The sequence below is a fragment of the Anthonomus grandis genome, chromosome 8 (genome assembly GCF_022605725.1).
Source record: "Anthonomus grandis grandis chromosome 8, icAntGran1.3, whole genome shotgun sequence".
Lineage (NCBI taxonomy): Eukaryota > Metazoa > Arthropoda > Insecta > Coleoptera > Curculionidae > Anthonomus > Anthonomus grandis.
In genome coordinates this window covers 5,919,927-5,938,262 of record NC_065553.1, presented here as the reverse complement: position 1 = coordinate 5,938,262, position 18,336 = coordinate 5,919,927, and the positions used below count along the sequence as shown (strand labels likewise).

At 32.7% G+C, this 18,336-nt stretch overlaps 1 protein-coding gene and 2 long non-coding RNA genes across 3 annotated transcripts; all 3 read right to left on the bottom strand.

Annotated features, from left to right (window-relative positions):
• Positions 1-4,269: 4,269 nt before the first annotated feature.
• Positions 4,270-5,782, bottom strand: LOC126739148 (uncharacterized). Its single transcript, XR_007661560.1, has 3 exons — positions 5,717-5,782; positions 4,550-4,633; positions 4,270-4,494 (listed from the first exon to the last, which is right to left on the bottom strand). It is a non-coding gene; the product is annotated as an uncharacterized LOC126739148 (long non-coding RNA).
• Positions 5,783-7,014: 1,232 nt separating this feature from the next.
• On the bottom strand, positions 7,015-8,121 carry LOC126739756 (uncharacterized). The gene has a single exon (XM_050445555.1). The coding sequence runs from the start codon at positions 8,119-8,121 to the stop codon at positions 7,015-7,017; it is 1,107 nt and encodes a 368-aa protein (XP_050301512.1).
• A 4,179-nt stretch (positions 8,122-12,300) lies between these two features.
• On the bottom strand, positions 12,301-17,524 carry LOC126739147 (uncharacterized). The gene is made up of 3 exons (XR_007661559.1): positions 17,317-17,524; positions 12,847-13,074; positions 12,301-12,787 (listed from the first exon to the last, which is right to left on the bottom strand). It is a non-coding gene; the product is annotated as an uncharacterized LOC126739147 (long non-coding RNA).
• Between the last annotated feature and the right edge of the window lie 812 nt (positions 17,525-18,336).

The following is an 18,336-nucleotide window of genomic DNA, read 5'->3' as shown; positions in this document are numbered from 1 at the left end:
TGGACCAGGTTATGTCTAGTGATTGGCTTAAAGCTGGATCGCTGTTTCCAGAAACAGAAGGATTCATGATTGGTATATAGGACCAAGTTATAAAAACAAGAAACTACTAAAAATATATACTAAATGAAAAAATGCCAACAAAAACCAAGAAACAATACAGCACATTCTATCTAGCTGCCAAATTTTAGCCGAAATTGTATACCTAGAGCGGCACAATAGTCTATCTATAAATACTAAAGAAATTTAAACTTGGCGGTAAAAACAATTTACCATATTAAGAATACAAACCCGCATCGGTAATGGAAAAGGAAATTGTTAACATTTATTAGGATAAAACCAGCATGACAGATGTTACAGTACAGCGTAATAGGCCAGGTATCACACTGATCCACAAACCGATAAAAGAAGCTCTCCTAATCAATTTATTATCAATTTCACACAACTACACAGAAATCAAATATCTCGAAAGAGTAAATAAAAACGAAGAACTAAAAAGAGAAGTAAAAAAGTTATTGTTTAGGACTAATTTTAAAAAAATACCAATTTCATTTTAAGATATAGATATTCCTGAAATAATTTACTGAGTAATGCAAAAGTCTGTAATTTTTGTTGCGACAAACATCGTTAGGTCATTTTTTGGTTTAGTTACATTAACTGTAGTTGACGATACCACAAAAAATAATTAATTAACTGCGATCGCTATTTATAAACAACAGATTCTTCGCAGATATAATTATTAATAAAATAAAAAATACTATGAGAAGAGAGGTAGAAATCCTATCGCAGCCTCTGATAATTGAAGAGGATACTGAACCGGTTACTGCTATTTCAGAGGTCGAAAACCCAGAACAAATTAAACTCGAGGTAGAATACGACAAAATATTCAAACATTTGTGGAAAACATTCAAAAATCCAAGAAATCAAGACAACCAGCTTGGGAAACAAGACTAAATTTTAAAATAAAATACTTATCGAGCATAACAGGAAAAATCCAAGTAATCGTGTGAAAACTAAAAAATTATTTTAAAATGTAAATCTAGTAAAAACTCTACGGAGTTTGAAATTCTGGATATGCTAAAGCAATTTCTATCTGCCAATGCTAAAAGATCAAAAACATACAAAAAAACTACAACAGAAAGCAATAAAATCATGATTTTGCAACCAATGAAAAATCTTTTTAATAAAAAACTAAATGCAATGAAATAACAAGAACAAAAAATTCAAAACAGGCTGTAACCAAAAGAAGTGAATGCCTTTTTAAGTAAAATATGGAGCAATCCAGTAAAACACAAGAAAGAAAACTATTATTACAATAAATGCACAAAAATGCTCAACAAATCTATGCCTGGCTAGACAATTAATCAAAAAGATGTAGAAAAGGCATTAGCAGGAGCCTCAAATTGGAAATCTCCAGGATCAGATAGAGTTCACAACTATTGGTTGAAAAAATTTATCTGAATCCACCTACATCTAAATCGATGCTTTTACCAATTTTTACAAGAATCTGAGAAAGTTTCTGTTTATATGATGGAGGGTGTAACATACCTGCTTTCCAATTTTGTGGAAACTGCAGACCCTTCCTGCTACCGACTGATACTTTACACAATAAATCCAACACCTCAATAATTTCAGACAAGGTCTACATACATCTATTAGATAACGACTTGCTAGGCAAACAACGAATGTCAAGGAATATACGAAACGACAAAACACAAACAACAATTTAGAGGTTATGTATCTAAATAATGTAAAGAACAATTATAGATGAAATAATATCAGAACATGCTAAAAACGAAAAAGAGCGTTACACGTCACATATATTAACTACCAAAAGTCAGAAGTGTTGAAGTTGTATAAGGTTGAAGACACATCATTAAATTCCTCAACCATGCAATGACCAAGTGTTGTACTACGCTGCAATTTAACCCCTGCTGAAAAGCCAATTAGAAATAAAAATTAAACGCGAATATTTTCAGAGAGATACCTTGTGGTTCTGCCTGGCCTTAAAAGCATTGACTTCCTTGCTTAATTGCTTAATCGTAGGATACACACTTGATGCTCGAGGCATAAAACTTCTAAACAGAAATCATCTATGGTATATGGACGATTTAAATCCTATACCGAAAGTAAGACAGACCTATAAAACCTATTTGAAAATGTAGGAAAATTTAGCACGAATATAAAAATGGGGCTTGGACTGAAAAAAATGTAATGTCAACAGCATGGAGAAGTGAAAGTGGAAAAATAACATAAATTCTAGGGATATCTGCAGCCGAAGGGAATAAATCAAAAAACAGCCAAGGAAAACCCACAAAAACCAATTTTTCTAGACTGAAAGTTATATAAGCAGCATATGCTGCCTCCCTATTGCCATACACCTTTGGTATTCTTAAATGAATCACCACTAAATTAAAAGACTTAAGGTTTGTTCTCACTGCAAACTGTTTCCCAACCATTCTTGATGCGGTTAATTTCTCATAGGGCACCCCTGTATATCATTAGTATTCAATAGCTTTAAATTGCTCAGAAATATTGTTTGCTACTTCAAAGTTTACTCTAAAATGCTCGAGAAATTGTATTTTATTAAATTGGGACACAGTTGCATCTAAATAGCTTTGATTTCTGGCCCTTATTCGTTTTTCAAGTAAATCTCCTCAGTCTCGTAATCGAAATCAGAAAATTCTGATAATTCAGATTCTTCCGATAATTCCACTTATTATCTTAATGTGTATTTTAGGACTATTCCAATAATATAAACAGAATTTCAAAACGAATATCAGGGATTATACAAAACGACAAAACATAAACAATAATTTAAAGGTTATGTTCATATTTAGAAGATCGTGGTTGACTGGATACAAAAACTCTCTGACACTTTGCTTAAAAAAAACTGAAAACAAGTCTGTTTATCAGATGACAATCAGAACTGTAAAAATGATCAGAAAGGGTAAACGTGGAATACTAAGCATGATTACTTGACATGCAGAACAGATAGACCATCTGAGAAGATACTTTATCAATAAAGCTAGAACCAGCAGGATATTTCAAGCGCTAAAAGATGCGGACAAAAACGCGACCGTACTACATTGATCTGAAAGACAGTTGAATCCTTTTCAAAACGCACGAAGAACCTAAAGATCAATGGCGTAAAAAATCAATGCATGGAAAATACTTAGCCTCGATAGAAGATGAATCAGTAGATACAGCTGCATCGCAATCATGGATAAAGTCAAATAATATTTCTCTGGAAACAAAGAGTTTTATATATGCTTTTCGGAATCTGATAATCCGGACGAAAATTTCTCGAAAACGGATATTAAGAGAAAACACGCAGAGAGATGAAAGTCTTGAACATTTGATTGCTCTATTTATTGAAACCGAAAGATAATTACACATAAACAAATTCCAAATAATATCACTGTCATCGCCATGTACCTAAAACGTAAAAAGCAGGTCTTATTATACATCTACCCAGTTAGCATATGTCGGTCCTCGGACGTTCCAGTGACGTAAACATGGGACCTAAAATAAATTCCAGGAACCTCCCGTTATATCTTATAAAATCCCTGGGACGTCCAAGGAACGTGTTTTTGAACAGTACGGGCCACAAATGGGATCGTCCTAAGTTGATCTCATAGACGTTCTTTGGATACTATTATAAACGTAGGAGGGATTTATTGGCTATCAAGTGAATTCAGTAACCTTCTTGCAGCACTACCTTACTGTGGCACCTTAGAATGAAGCTAAAGTTAAGGAAATCCAGTCTTTTATTTCCAGTCCAGGCCAGTCTCAATTTAAAATATATCGATTATGAAATCTATAGGTATACCGACGAAATCAAAACTCGCAAAACAGAATTCAGTTATTTATTACAAAAAATTAGATGTCGCTAGGGATCATATTTTTCAAATCTAAAATGCAAATGCAGGATTCAGAACATCAGCCATAACAGCGCAATGAACTGAATGCAATGTACATTGCAATAATAGAGCGAATCGATGACAACAGCGACCTCTCCACGGAAATGGCTTAAACGCGCCAAATTTGAATTTTATTTTATAGTAGCGTGTGCTTAAATTTACTCATTGGGAATGTACTGTTCTTAGAGAAACTACCTACAGTCGATAAAGAAAATGTTACATGGAGCCTATTTTATGTATGTTCGGTGTTCCTTTTATATATATAAATAAATAGATATCAGTTTTTTAATTTCCATGTTTTATTAAAATATTTAATAAAAAATACACATAAAACATTAGAAAAGCTATAGCTACATTTATGATTACTGCTCAACTAAAAAAATATAAGTTTTTTATATTAAATAATGATATTTATTAAATATATGGAGATATAAATCAAAATATCCAAGAAATATCCCATGGGTGTCAAAGAGGATGCATTCCATGCAGGTCATTTGCGACAAGTGTTTATAGTGTAGAGGTCCCTTTATGATACAACAAAAAAAGTATGCTGAAAAAATTAATGGTGAAATTCCTATAAAATTAAAAAATTGTATTGAAATTGGAGTTAAATATCAATCTACACTTACAAATGCAGAAAACCGTACTTTTAAATGTATGTTCCGTTGTAAATAGGATGCTGGGAGAGGTAGACATGGTTACTTCAGAAGGATCTAAAAATATAGTTTATAAAGCAATAAAAGCTGAATAAATTCAGCATTAACAAGTAAAAAACTTATATGAGCCAATATTTCCAACTCCAAAATGCCATTTTATTTATCCAACATTAGGCAACTTTACCAAAATGTTAGAGACACTTGCTATTTCTTACTTCAGCTTTCAAAATTCCTATAATAAATCTCGAATATGAACTACTCTATATCTAGAATCCACATTGCATTTGAGTAGTAGTATTCATTAAATAATTATATAGTGGTCGTGCTTTATACAACTCTTAAATTAATCGGTTCGTCGAAATAATTTACAACAGATTACAAATAATATTCTCATCAATCAAGTACGTAATACCACGTAAAGCTCTGGCTACTAAATATAAAAAAGCGTTAGGCTGTAATAATCAACCCAATAATTATCGAACAATATAATGAATCGGCCGTAAAAATTCTTAAGTCAGTAGATATTTTTTTCTAGATAAAATTTTGTCATATATTGTGACCTCACTCAAAAAAGGATTAAATAAAAAAAAATCATTAATAAGTTATTAATAAATAAACATAAAAAAATCCTTATTAACCGCAAATAATTCTAATTAAAACAAAAAAGTAAAAGTAGGAATATAATTACCTCCTAAATAATTAAAATGCCTGGTGAGAAGAAAAGTGAGCGAAGCGCGACACTCCCCAAAAAGCCTTTTAAAAAGCGAGATCGCGTGCCGCCCTCGTGAAAGTAAATTAATTATATTATTTTAAACAGTTTTTAACAGTTTAAAGCGAAGTAATTTCCCGAGGAATTTCCCTATGAATTATGATGCGAAAAGTTTCGAGGAAAAGTTTGCTGCCAGCCCTCAGTCTCGTTTTCTCTTTTATTAAAGGAGGTTAAGAAACTGGGCGAGTTTATTTTGTTTTGGTCTGGTTTTTCGCGGATGTTAAGGGTTTGAATTTTTCACTTCTGGCGTTATTAGAGCATTTTAATTTTAAAAGGTTTGTGTAATATATATAGTTATATCGTATAGTTTTCCCCATTCGTTAGTTGCGAATTGAAATAATTAAAAATAGTCAACTAATTTGTTTACACACCTCAATATAAAAACACTTTCCTTACTGTATTTATTAACAACTATTCAAATTTCGCGCCATTATTACGACTTTATGTCACGAACTGACTACTGACAACCGTTTATTTTGTCGATATTGACTATACAGTGAGGACGCGCAATATGGAACAAATTCATTTAAAATTCAGGGTTGGGTTCGAAAAAAAAAACGCTGGAAAACGTCGATTTTTATTTTTTGTCGCGATTTTTTTGATGACGAATTCAAAAAATGAGCTACGACTATAAATTTAATTTTTTTAAATAGAAACACCCATTTTTTATTTTATTTTTAATTCTGTATAAAATGTTAAGTATATTTTGTATACCATGTCCTATATTTAACCTTTAATATTTATGTGCGATTAAATTTTTTATAAATAACCATGAATTTTTGAAACAGTTTATAAAAAAAACAAAACAAAAAAATTAAAATAAATGTTCAAATTGTTGACCACTAACTTCCTGACAGTAACCAAGTCGATATTTAAATTCTTGTAATACTTATTGTTTGAGGCCGGATTTGTTGTATTTCGGCTCTTATTCTATTTTTTAATTCGTCCAAACTTTCAGGTTTATCAAAATAAACTTTAGATTTTAGTTAACCCCGTAGATAAAAATCCAATGGAATTAAATATGGCAACCTTGCTGGCCATTCAATTAAACCCCCCTTCCGATCCATCTATTTGAGAAAATATTGGTAAGGTAATGTCAAACTGTTCGCGAATAGTGTGAGAGGGCGCCATCCTGTTGGAACCATATCGAATCTGTCGGTATAAAGGACTTTTCACAATTTGGATTTGTGGATTATCAGTGACATCCACCAAAGAAACCACTATCTTCCCGCTGTAAGGCCTCTTATTTCTTCTGATACCCTCAATTGATTTCTTTGTAGTATTCCTATACACCATCTTAGTTGAAAATGTACTCAAGTTTCATCTCAATTTATCAATAATAAAACAACTTACATAGCAGCACTCAGCTTAGGTTTCAGGACAACTTGAGGCTGCAAAAAATTTCTCCCTAACTTTTATGGTCAGATCAGTGTAGTGGTGGTGTTATAGCTTTTTGTGATTTGTCTAACAACAACTGTATGTTTTTTTCCTTTAAAAATCTTAAAAATACACCTTTTCCTTAAGGTAGACAGTAGTAACTTTATTTAGCTGAGCTGCAGCTTCAAGAGCATCCTCCAAATAATCTGGAACTGCTTTTATAGGCAGTGCAACTATAATGCAAGACCAGCTATAAATAATAAATATCAATTTTTTATATTTCAATTATTTCCTAAGAATTATTTGGGCTTAAAACTAAGACTATATCCTCTCTCTCTGTCTTGACCGTTTCACAGGATAGCAGGAAAGCAGTTAAATAAACACTAAGGGGACCCATAACAGCAACGTCCAACGACTGCAGCTTGTGAGTACAGTGTGGAGGTAAACACAAGATGGTTACAGTTAAGTTTTCTCTGGCACGTAAAATAACATTGAGATTTCTTGTGTGCGATAAATGTTTATCTAATATAAGTAACACTGGCGCATCCTTACTCGGTTTGACGAAAGATACGAAGTGAGTAAACCACTGCTTAAAAACTTCGGTACGCATCCAACCACTTTCATTACACGCAAAAATGGTACCCGGAGGAGCTTTATCTGTTAGTTCGGCCTTCATTCGCTTTCTACTAAAAATAAGCATCGGTGGGACAAAACTTCCAGCAGCTGATACACAAACCACCGCTGTTGTCGGAACCCCACGCTCCGCTGATGTTACCCTTTCCACTTGTTTGGAACCTTTTCGTGCCAATATTCTTGAGTTTCGCCCAGGAACAGTAGAAATCGAAGTCTCGTCTACGTTAAAAATTCGGTGAGGCGCATAATTATTTTTAGAGTAAATCTCTTTCAACAAATTGAAGAACTTTGTCACAACTGGTTTATTAAAGGCTCTTGCCCTAGCAGCTGACGTCGCTTCAGAACACCTCAAGGAAATCTCTGGATGTCTTCTTCTAAAACCGCTTAACCAATCTTTACCAGCAGCTTTTTCTACATGAGAGAACTTGTGGGGAATTTTGTTCTTTTCAGCAAGTTGATAAGCTAGTTGTCGCAAATTACGAGTTGTGAGTCCATACATCCTGCTTTCAAAATCTAGGATATGAGTTACTAACTCTTGCTCTTGTTCCGGCGAAAATACAGGGTGGCAGCTCCCAAGTGACTTTATCTCTAGCTTTGCTACACTATTTTTGTCCATTACACGCCGTTTAAGCGACATTCTTGGTACGTTAAAGATTCGGGCAGCGGTTTTCACAGGCATTCCTTGCTTAACTTCTGCTATGGCATTTTTCATGTGCTCAGCATCCCAATTTTGCCTATTGGTTATTCGCTTATATGTTCGTGGCATCCTGTAACAATATAACGTAAAATGAGTTTGTAAATAAAAATTAGGATTAACAACAATTTGGTAAGAACTAGGGGGTAAAATGATCCCCTTTTTAAAACGGGATCGTTTTGCCCCACGTTTAGAGGACGCCGTTTACGCCAAAGTGACATGCAGTACCGTTTGTTAAATGAAAATTAATTGACATATATTAATTGAAAACAAAAACCACAAATCAACTCAGCATCCCTTCCTCAACAATACAACGTAAGAAGAAGATGGATCAGTCACATTGTTAAAAAAATTAATAAAACAAAACAACTACCTTAACTTTTTCATTTTCATTTTACATTCCTTTGATCATTTTACCCCCCTGTCCCCTAATTTTTTGTGGCCACTGTGTAGCAATCTCTCTAAAAGATATATGGAGATTATCGCCACTTCAGTATCGGCAATTCTGTTTATTGACATGGCTGTTTAGGTACATTCATCACTGAAGCAAATGTTGGTTAAAAAACTCTATTCTTCTATCTATCAAAATCGTCCTTATGAAGTTCCTGTAAAATTTGCATCTTGTACAGATGATACTTATGTAACTTTAATGCTTTTCGTACAGTTTTATGTGATATTTCAGTTAGAAGTTGTATTATATATGTATACATGACTTTTTTATTAAGTTTGGCAACCTTGGTTATTACATGTCAGTGTAAAGACATGACCCAATTTAGTACTCGTGTTTGTTACATAACCTAACCTAGTGAAGTACGTAGTATCTAGTACCTAGTAGTGTAGTAGTGATATCTCATAAATCTTGTCAAGTCTAGTTAGTGCCTTTTGTACTTAATAAACAAGTACAAGTCCAAAATCTAAGATTATTTATCCAAACATCTGTGACTTACAATAATATTAGGATTTCTGTTACTAAGAACTTCTGCCGTTCTTCTTCAACATCTTCCCTGCTCGCCATAAACAAAAATCATTTTAATTCTTTGCGTAAGCGTGTATGTCACAGTTACTAATAATAATACACAAATTATCGCAATAAATTTTAACTAATTTAAATACCTAGTGACATTGACTGGTAGGAAAGTTCACTAAATAATATTTTATTATTCGGATCATATTATCAAACTGTATTTAGAGGACTTCTATTGCATACGAGAAAAAACAAAAAAGAAAAGAAATGTAAATGTTTATCTTTCATGACCAAAAGAATTGACCAGATTAACCAACACTTTCAGTGCTAAATGTACCTGGTCTCTTTATGGTCATGTCAAAAAACAGTAAGGCCCTTCGCACATTAAGAAACTAAAAAGAAACTCAACTAATTGGAAATTTAAATCACAAACTAGTTACCAACAATCGCACACGATGCAACTGATAAAATCACTTCGCTTCTGAATTATTGGGGCAATTTTGTGCTTAAGCTATTATTTTAGTACAGTGCGTGTTAAAAAAATGTCTAGTGATTCGAGTGATGAGGACATTATTCTTTATTACTATTATAGAAAAAGGAGAAACCGACAAAAGAAAAGGAGATATTCGATTCACCCCTACATTGAGAAAAATATAAAATGCAGAGCTTTTGTTGCTGCAAAAGAACTACAAGAAACTGACGCCAAGTTTTTGGCCTTTTATAGAATGTCAAAGGAATCATATGTACATTTAGTAGAATTGCTTGTCCCTGCTATCCACAAGAAAAATACTCCAATGCGATAATGTGTTGGAGCAGACGAAAGAATTTTAATAACCCTCAGGTAAGAAAAACAAATTTATTTTCTTTAATATGAAACTGAAGAATTATAAATAAATGTTATTTACTAAATTAAACATCGTTAGTATTGAATATATTTCCCATAAATTCATAATAAGACGAGGCTCTCTGTGGAATATGTGTTGCAATATAAAGGAGGGTCAAGATATTTCCTTGTTCTGTTTGAATTGTTGAGGTTGTAGGTTGCAACTCTGCCGAGACTTCAGACCCTGTCGATATATTTGAATTTGGGCTCAAAATCTTTGGCGTACTATGCACTATATCATCAATTAAATCCATTACTTTTCGCTTAAACATTCTTGTTTGGTGGGAAGACATCTCGTTCAAATCGGGCAGTAGGCTCAGTAAAAACATTTTATTGGCCTCCTGCAGCGGATCCATATTGGCATCAAGTTTTTTTTTGCTTTTAAATATTCATCAAAGCTTTCATCTACATTATTTTTTTATTGTTTATTATCTCTGCGCTTTGAAGATGATTTGTGTTTATGAATTGATGATTGTGAAGGCTCAGATGGCAAAGCATACGAGTGAGGAGATGGTAATTGCAATGAATTTGATTGTGGGGATGCGTGCTGGCAGGGACACAGAATTTGTCCGTGGAAGTGTTGCCTAGGAATCATCCGACTCTTCTTCTTCATGATCATCATGAACTTCTTCTTCCGATTGTTTTGGCAAATTCCCTAAAGTCGCGGAATTTAAAGCTTTTATATATGGTAAAGAAACTGCATCGCAGCTGTTAGATAATAAGCCGTTTAATTTAGCTGAAGAGCCACTTGGAGCTAATTTCATATGTCTCACAAATACTGTTTCCAAGTTTTTCCACTTCTCCTTGCATTCGGTCCCTGAAATGTATTTAGAAATGATGTTTCTAATTTGTTTTTTTTGTCTTTCTTTTATTTAAATGAAAACTATTAGTCCAAGGCAGATTTCCGCAGAAAAGTATAGGGTAGTAGAGTGTGTACAAAAATTCAAAATAAAACCAAAATATGTATAGTGTTATTTTAAATACATTTTTGTTTCAGATATCTTGCGACTGGAGGAACATTCGTCAGTCTGGCTTTATATTTTGCTAGAGGGGACAATACCGTTTCACAAATTGTGACCGAAACCACGGCTATTATATGCGATGTATTAAAGGAGGAATATCTGCCCATTCCAGATATGGAACAATGGAAAAAAATTGCAGAACGCTTTGGTTTATTGTGGAATTTACCTAACTGCCTAGGCGCTATTGACGGAAAACATATTCGTATTGAAAAACTTTCAAATTCTCGATCCACTAATTTTAATTATCAATCGTATCATTCTATCGTACTGATGGCATGCTGTGATGCTGATGGTCTATTTACATTAATTGAAACGGGTTATGCAGGCAGAAATAGCGATGGCGGAATTTTCCGTGCTTCAGCTATTAAGCATTGGATTGAAATAAAGCCCTAAATTTTCCACTATCTTCAAAATTGCCCAGTGACGCGAGCAATAATCAATTCCCTCACTACTTTGCTGGCGACGAAGCATTTCCCTTACTACGCTACTTAATGAGACCATATCCACAACGTACATTGGATAATGTAAAAAGGATTTTCAATTACCGATTAAGTCGGGGAAGACGTATCATAGAATGTTCATTCGGAATGATGGCCGAGAAATTTCAAGTTTCAGATACTGCAATAAAATGTCATTCGCCCGAGAAAATTATTAAAATAATAAAATCTGTGTATTCTAGACAATTATGTACGAAAACAGGAAGGCATACCATATAATCCACAGAAATTTGAAGAAAATAATAGCCCGGTCATAAATCCCGATATAGAACCCCAAAATCTTTAAATAAGTGCTCAATCTTCCGCATACAACTCAAGGATTTATTTATCTAACTATTTCATAACTCCAGCAGCTGCTCTTCCATGGCAATGTAATTACACTGTATAGCTTATTTTGTAATAATTTAAATAAATCTGTATAAATCAATACATACCTGATAAATTTAGTTCCTTTCCAATAGCATTCCAAGACTTTTCGGTTATGTCTTTGCGCGAATATTCATTTAATGTATAGTCATATAGACAGGAGTATTTTTCCACTTCTTGAACTAATCTAATATACAATTATTGTTCTGCCATTTTGAATGTTTACTCATAAAACACATTAGAAACTAATCGCGAGCGACTCGCATGTCCGGTTGCTGCTGACAGATCACCGACGCGTTTCAAACTGGTTACCAACTAGTTGCGCTGTGTGCGAGTGCTCATAGAAATACACGGGCCGCAACTAATAAGGAACTGATTGACGATTTAAATTTGCAATTAGTTTAGTTTAGTAAGTGATGGTTAGTAAAATGATGTATTGATTTATTAAAACAAATTACTAGCCTAAAAAAACATATTTCAATACAAATTTTAGCATTACCGTAATTAGAACACTTATAGGAATAATGTCTAATAATAAGAAATTGACAATGTTTAAATAACCTTAACTCGGCAACGCAGCACACATTTAAAAAATAAGGTGTAAATATAGAGAATAAAAAGTTCTTTCAAATGAGGTATCACTCTCAAAAAATCCCCGGGATGGAAACTTTTCACTGCGCCACCTTGTACATATGTCAAGTTAACCCATCTTGACATAAATAATAACCAAATTTTATTCTGTTGCTGTACAAAAAACTGCAGCAGTATATCCCTACATTATAATAACATACATATACAAGTCAATATGTAGGAGTTTGAACACGAAAAATGAAACAATAGGTTCGAGGTGAGGTTCAATCATCCACGGGTCGGGTGGACAATGAGTTGACCCGGGCTCGCCCCCACTGACGTCACCATCGCTGCGCCCATTCAATGCTAATTTCTCTTTCAATGGGTTTATAAGATTTCATCTTCTTTAGTAGTGTCAGTCACTCCGTTGAATATCCTTTATTCAAAAAAATAAGATTATTTAATAGGTCTTCCTAATTAATTTTGGAAAAATACTTAAAAAGTTATCTCCCTCTCGTTCAAGAACACGCATATAGTTCACCGACTGCGTTTAAAAATAGACGGTAACCCTCTCGAAGACCACGTACGTATGTCCACTAGGTGTCTTGAAGATGTTCTTCACACAGGCCCACATGTGTGCGTGATAATTTTTGTCCCCTTGTCTCTGCTCCTGGCCATTTGGTTTTTGTTTAGATGATAGAGTCAATTCCTTAGCTGAAAATCCTACGACATGTGTATAGACTTGTAATATATTATTAGCATTGTACGAGATTTTACTTAAATCTATGTCTCAATTTACAGGTGTATTTTTAGACAGAAGTCGAATAACTCATATTAACGTAGGTCTTCTAAAACGCTTGTTTTTGATAATACAGAGTGCCAAAGTTTTTTCATAAAATTTTTAAAGGCGGTTAGAGATATTAAATAAAATTTTAGCACAGGATATTATAGTAGCGTTTTTCTCATTCGTTAGGTGGTAATTAAAATAATCAAAAAATAGTCAATTAATTTATTATCTTCGCCGTATTTATTTACGACTGTTTATGTCCGATTTAAACCTCTCGCCAATATTCCGAACTTCACTGAAATGACAACTAACCCTCAGCGGCGATGCGGCTTCTTATATACTCGGCTGACCATTCCGGAAGATTCGCTGACGTTCGAGACGCCGTGCGGTGTGCCATTTGTGCCATTCCGATATGACGTAGAATTACCTGGCTTCTCGATTTTTACAATATCGTCACACTATGGTACATACGAAGGTCCGAAGGGACTCTGATTGATTAGACAACTTTTGCGCCATATTCCATACGAAAATTTTAACATATCTTCTGTCATCGGATTTAATTGAAAAAAGTATTAAACTTTTTATATGATATCAGACTTATTTGACAACTATGTCATGACATTTTGTTCACCTTTTTTGTTTGTTGTCTTTCTTATATGGATATACAATTGGGAAATATTTTCTTGTATCAAATATTTATGCTTTAATATTTATCTCACAAATTCCATAATGGTGGTCTTGCCTGATGCATGAAATAAGGTATACACAATGTAAGTTGTGATGACTTTTGGAAATCACAAATGTATATATTATTTTAAATCTTCTGTCTTGAAAATCCAAAGCAGCAATAAAGAACTGTAGTGAGGGATCACTTTTAAAAGGTCAAACCTTTAAAAGTTTTAATTGAAAATTTATTTTTTAACACAGGAGGTGTGGTGTAAATATTAGACAAGCTTGAAGCAAATTCTGACATTAACTGCAATAAATGCGACAAAAATATTGACATATGGCAAATAATTTTATATTGGCATCCATCGGCTATTGGACGCATGAAAACGAATTAAATTTAAAGATAATGTAATTTTCTGACCAGTAAGAAGCCAGTATATCAATCAATAGAAACGATTTCGTATCGTCGTAAGATCTTATGACGGATGCATGGAAAATCACCTTTAATGGTATTTGTATGGTTAGTATTATATTGTATAAATATATGTACACAATACCGCAATATGTATGTATGTACAACATCTTTTTCCTGATTTAATTTTGGTACGAATAATACGAATCGTCCAACTCTAATCATGAATTTATATTTTGTAACTTATCGATACGTTCATCATAAAAATCAAATTAAATTTGTGAAGTACAAAGATAATAAAAACATCGATATTGCCCAGTTTCAATATGATTTACAGTCTATCCCGTGGCGAAATATCTTCAATATTCAAGGCATTAACGATAAAGTAAATTTTTTTACAGATAATATTAAATTAATATTTAAATAGGAATTATTTTATTTTTAAAGCATCTAGGCTCTCTTTTATCTACTAAAAAATTCAGATCAAGAATCAGAAAAACTTAGTAAGCGTATTTATCCATTTATTATTAAACATTTCGGGTTAATAAATGTACTTTTAGGCAAATTTCTTTTGTAGACTTTAATAGACCTAATTTTATTAATGCTTTAAGGTACTGCATAGAGTCACAACTTATGCCAAGCTCTTCAAGTGATCCTAATGCTATTTTGGAAGATACATCTATTCACATTGTTTCTTATGTTCATTCTAGTTCTCTTCAGCCACTACAAACTCATAAACAAAGTACAGTTTTTTACATTACGTAAACGTTCCCCTTAATGACACTGGGAAAATTTCATTATTGGGTAAATGTTCACTCCTTAAGGAACATTCTGATCAACTATTAATTACTGAATAGTAGCTGCAGCGAACTTTTGTATACACGAGTAGGTGTAGGCTAATAAAATGGCACGGTTATACTCATGAAGCTTTTTTTCATAAGAGTGTTAATTTTACTCCTTAAGTATTCGTGAGATTTGGCTAAATTTAAGTAGTGATGCAGATCCAGTTGCCAGTTACAGTAAGTTGTGTGTTCTACTTATAATAAGACCATTCCTATTTAGTTTATTAAAAAAAAGGCTAAGATCCCTAAACTCTGACTTCCTACGGGCCTTAAAGTGCCAGGAAAAAACATCTTGTGCAGCCTAAATCATTTGAAGAAATGTATTAATGATTAGGAGTTTATTTATTACTTCAATTGCTAACATAGATTTTATGGACAAGCTCTAAAAATCAACCAAATATGGCAGTATTACAGTGGTCGTATGTCTGAGGCGAGAAATTAACAAGCAAAGGAACCTGAATCATATTGAGAACTTTAACAAATTCTATTATAACGCAGCAAATGGTCTAACTAGGGACTTGTCTCCTAGAACTGAATTTAAGTTTTATCTACAGAATTTCAACTTATAATAATAATTTTGCTTTCTTTAAAACTATTTATTTTGGGAACAAAGAATAAAAAAGCAGTGAGATTAATTTGGGTGTAATATTTCTACTGAACTATTAGATACAGCTCTGAATAGTCCATGAGCTAGTGTCAACCAGTATTGACTACAACGCATATTTAATATTTTCTTTGGTAATTCCGTTCTTTAAGGGTGGGAACTCTAAAGATCTTAAGTTATAAAAAACTTAGGCTTATAGAGTTATCCAACAAAGTAGTGTTTGAAACTACGTAAAATAGTTCAATATGATCACAAAAAGGCATTTCGGTTTTCAGACTTCGAAGGAATAAATGATCTTACACGATGATATAAGATTTATGGAGAACGTTTAGTTTTATCAATTTAATCAAGGCTACGTATCGGTAGCGATTTTCTGTTATATGACTCTCCAGAAGTAGGTCATACCTAGTTTAAGTAATATCTTAGAAATTGAGGTCTGTTAAATTATCTACCTCAAGAATTACTTGAGGCGTTCTAAGGATCGGCTTTGGGGCTAATTTTTTTCTGGTATATATATATGACCTTGTTTGACTAAATAACTCCTAAGAATTCACCCTGTTTCCAGACGATACATCAATATTATGGCAAGATCAGATAGTGGAGAGATTGTAGCAATCCATGGAGAACGACATGAATATTATTAATGAATGATTCACAGCCAATCATTTTAAATTAAAGCAAAACACATATTACACACACACATACACATACACACGAATTTAGTTTTGACGTAGCAAATCAGCTTTTAAATGGTAATCCTTAAAGTGTTAAGTAAATAAGTTTTTGGCCATTCTGATTGACCACGAATTAGGCTTCGAAGGCCATATACTAACATTAAGTAGAAAGCTTCTATTTGGATGTTTTGCTATAAGGATAGTAAGGGAGGAATTGCGGCATCTGCTGGCATAAAGAGTGTGTTTCTAATTATTTGAGTGGCACCTTTAAAATTAATTAACCTTAACTTGTATGAAAAGTATAAAATACAATTCTAGCATGTTGCCAATAAAGGACTTTTGAGTATGGTTTTTATGATCGAAAAGAAAGCGGTTCGTTTTATAACTAATATAAATTAAAGGGAGTTTTATAAACTACGCTTTATTGACCTAAAAATCTACAAACTACCATCTTTTACTTAAATAAGAAGCTTCTACCTTTATGTTTACAAATCGTTTTGCATATTTTACTATTGGATAGGGCTTATCATACTATGGAATAATTCTAACGCAAGATTATCTCTGATACCAATGCTTATAATTTTTATTTCTTTACGTTTAAATTCTTATTTTCAATTGTTTTATTTATTTTTTTGGTTTTGCATTTAAAAGTTTTTAGTTCACTTGGATACCAGCGTTGCTTTGTCAATTTTTTTTTTATTTTTTCTATTAATAAAGTACATTTGAATTTGAAAATGTAAACAAATTGAAGAATTTTATAATAGTTTATATAGTTTTATAATATATAACTCCTTGATACTCTCCAGCCTCCATGGCATCAACATATTCGCCATTTGTGCTTTTTTTTTAGTTTTATTTTTTTATTATAATTTGTTCTTCACTTATATAATAGCTATATAGTAACTTTAACTTTACTTATATAGTAGTGTATACTGAAAAATATATTATCAGCTAAATAACATTAGAATATTACTTACTTGACCAGTTTTATCTTTCACTATACAATAGTTAGGTTAGCGTTTAAACGGTATTCAGTTCTTGTTGTTGAAGAGAAATAATGTCAACAACTTAGGGCCCATTGTTCAACCAATGGTAAACTAAGTAAATATTGTTAAAAGTGACCACCTTATTCTCAAAATTATAAGTTTTGCAATAAAACTATCTAAAAATTAATTTTATAAATCTTTTTACCAATCACGTTTGCTATGTAATGCTGTTTAAATAAATCAATAATACTTAACAGCCTATCATAGCTCTTAAAGTAATTAACAAATAAATTTATTGTTTACTTAAGCGTTGCAAATATTAATAATAAAACAAATACCTTATTTGCTCATTTATCGATAATAAATGTCAAGTGTGAATACGTACAACTGGGTCAATGAAGAAGACCGTAAATATTGTTCATGGGTATTAACTAGTAAGACTCACATTTATTTATTTTTTTGAAAATAATAGAAATTCAATACAGAAAGCAATAACTTTCCGTCAAAAATTGGTCATGAAGCGGATTCCCATCGTAATATATTAATATTAGTTTCGCCTTCGTCCGTCCATCTAGGCCATCGTTCAAATTTGCATTTGACCCCAGGATCAAATCTATTGAATAGCAATAGACGACGACGGTGATGTATCGACCTTTTCGACGCTATTTTGTGAGGCAATTACCGCATCTGATAGCTTTCTGTATGTCTCGTTTTGTTCGGCTATTATGTCGATACATAAAACACTTAAATATTGACTGTATATGAATATGAGAAGTTTTGGGCAACTAAAGTGATCCACCCACCAGGTTAAAGATATATTTATAAAAGTTTATTAGGCTATTCTGTTTTAAAAATAAGAGATAATAAGCAATTTTGATACAGATCCAGTGGATATTGAACATGAGTAGATATCGGTTTGCTTGAAGTAAAACTATAATAATTATTAACCCTAACCTCTGATTAGAATTAATATTAGTTTAAAAGTAAAATTGAATTACTTAAAATGCAGAC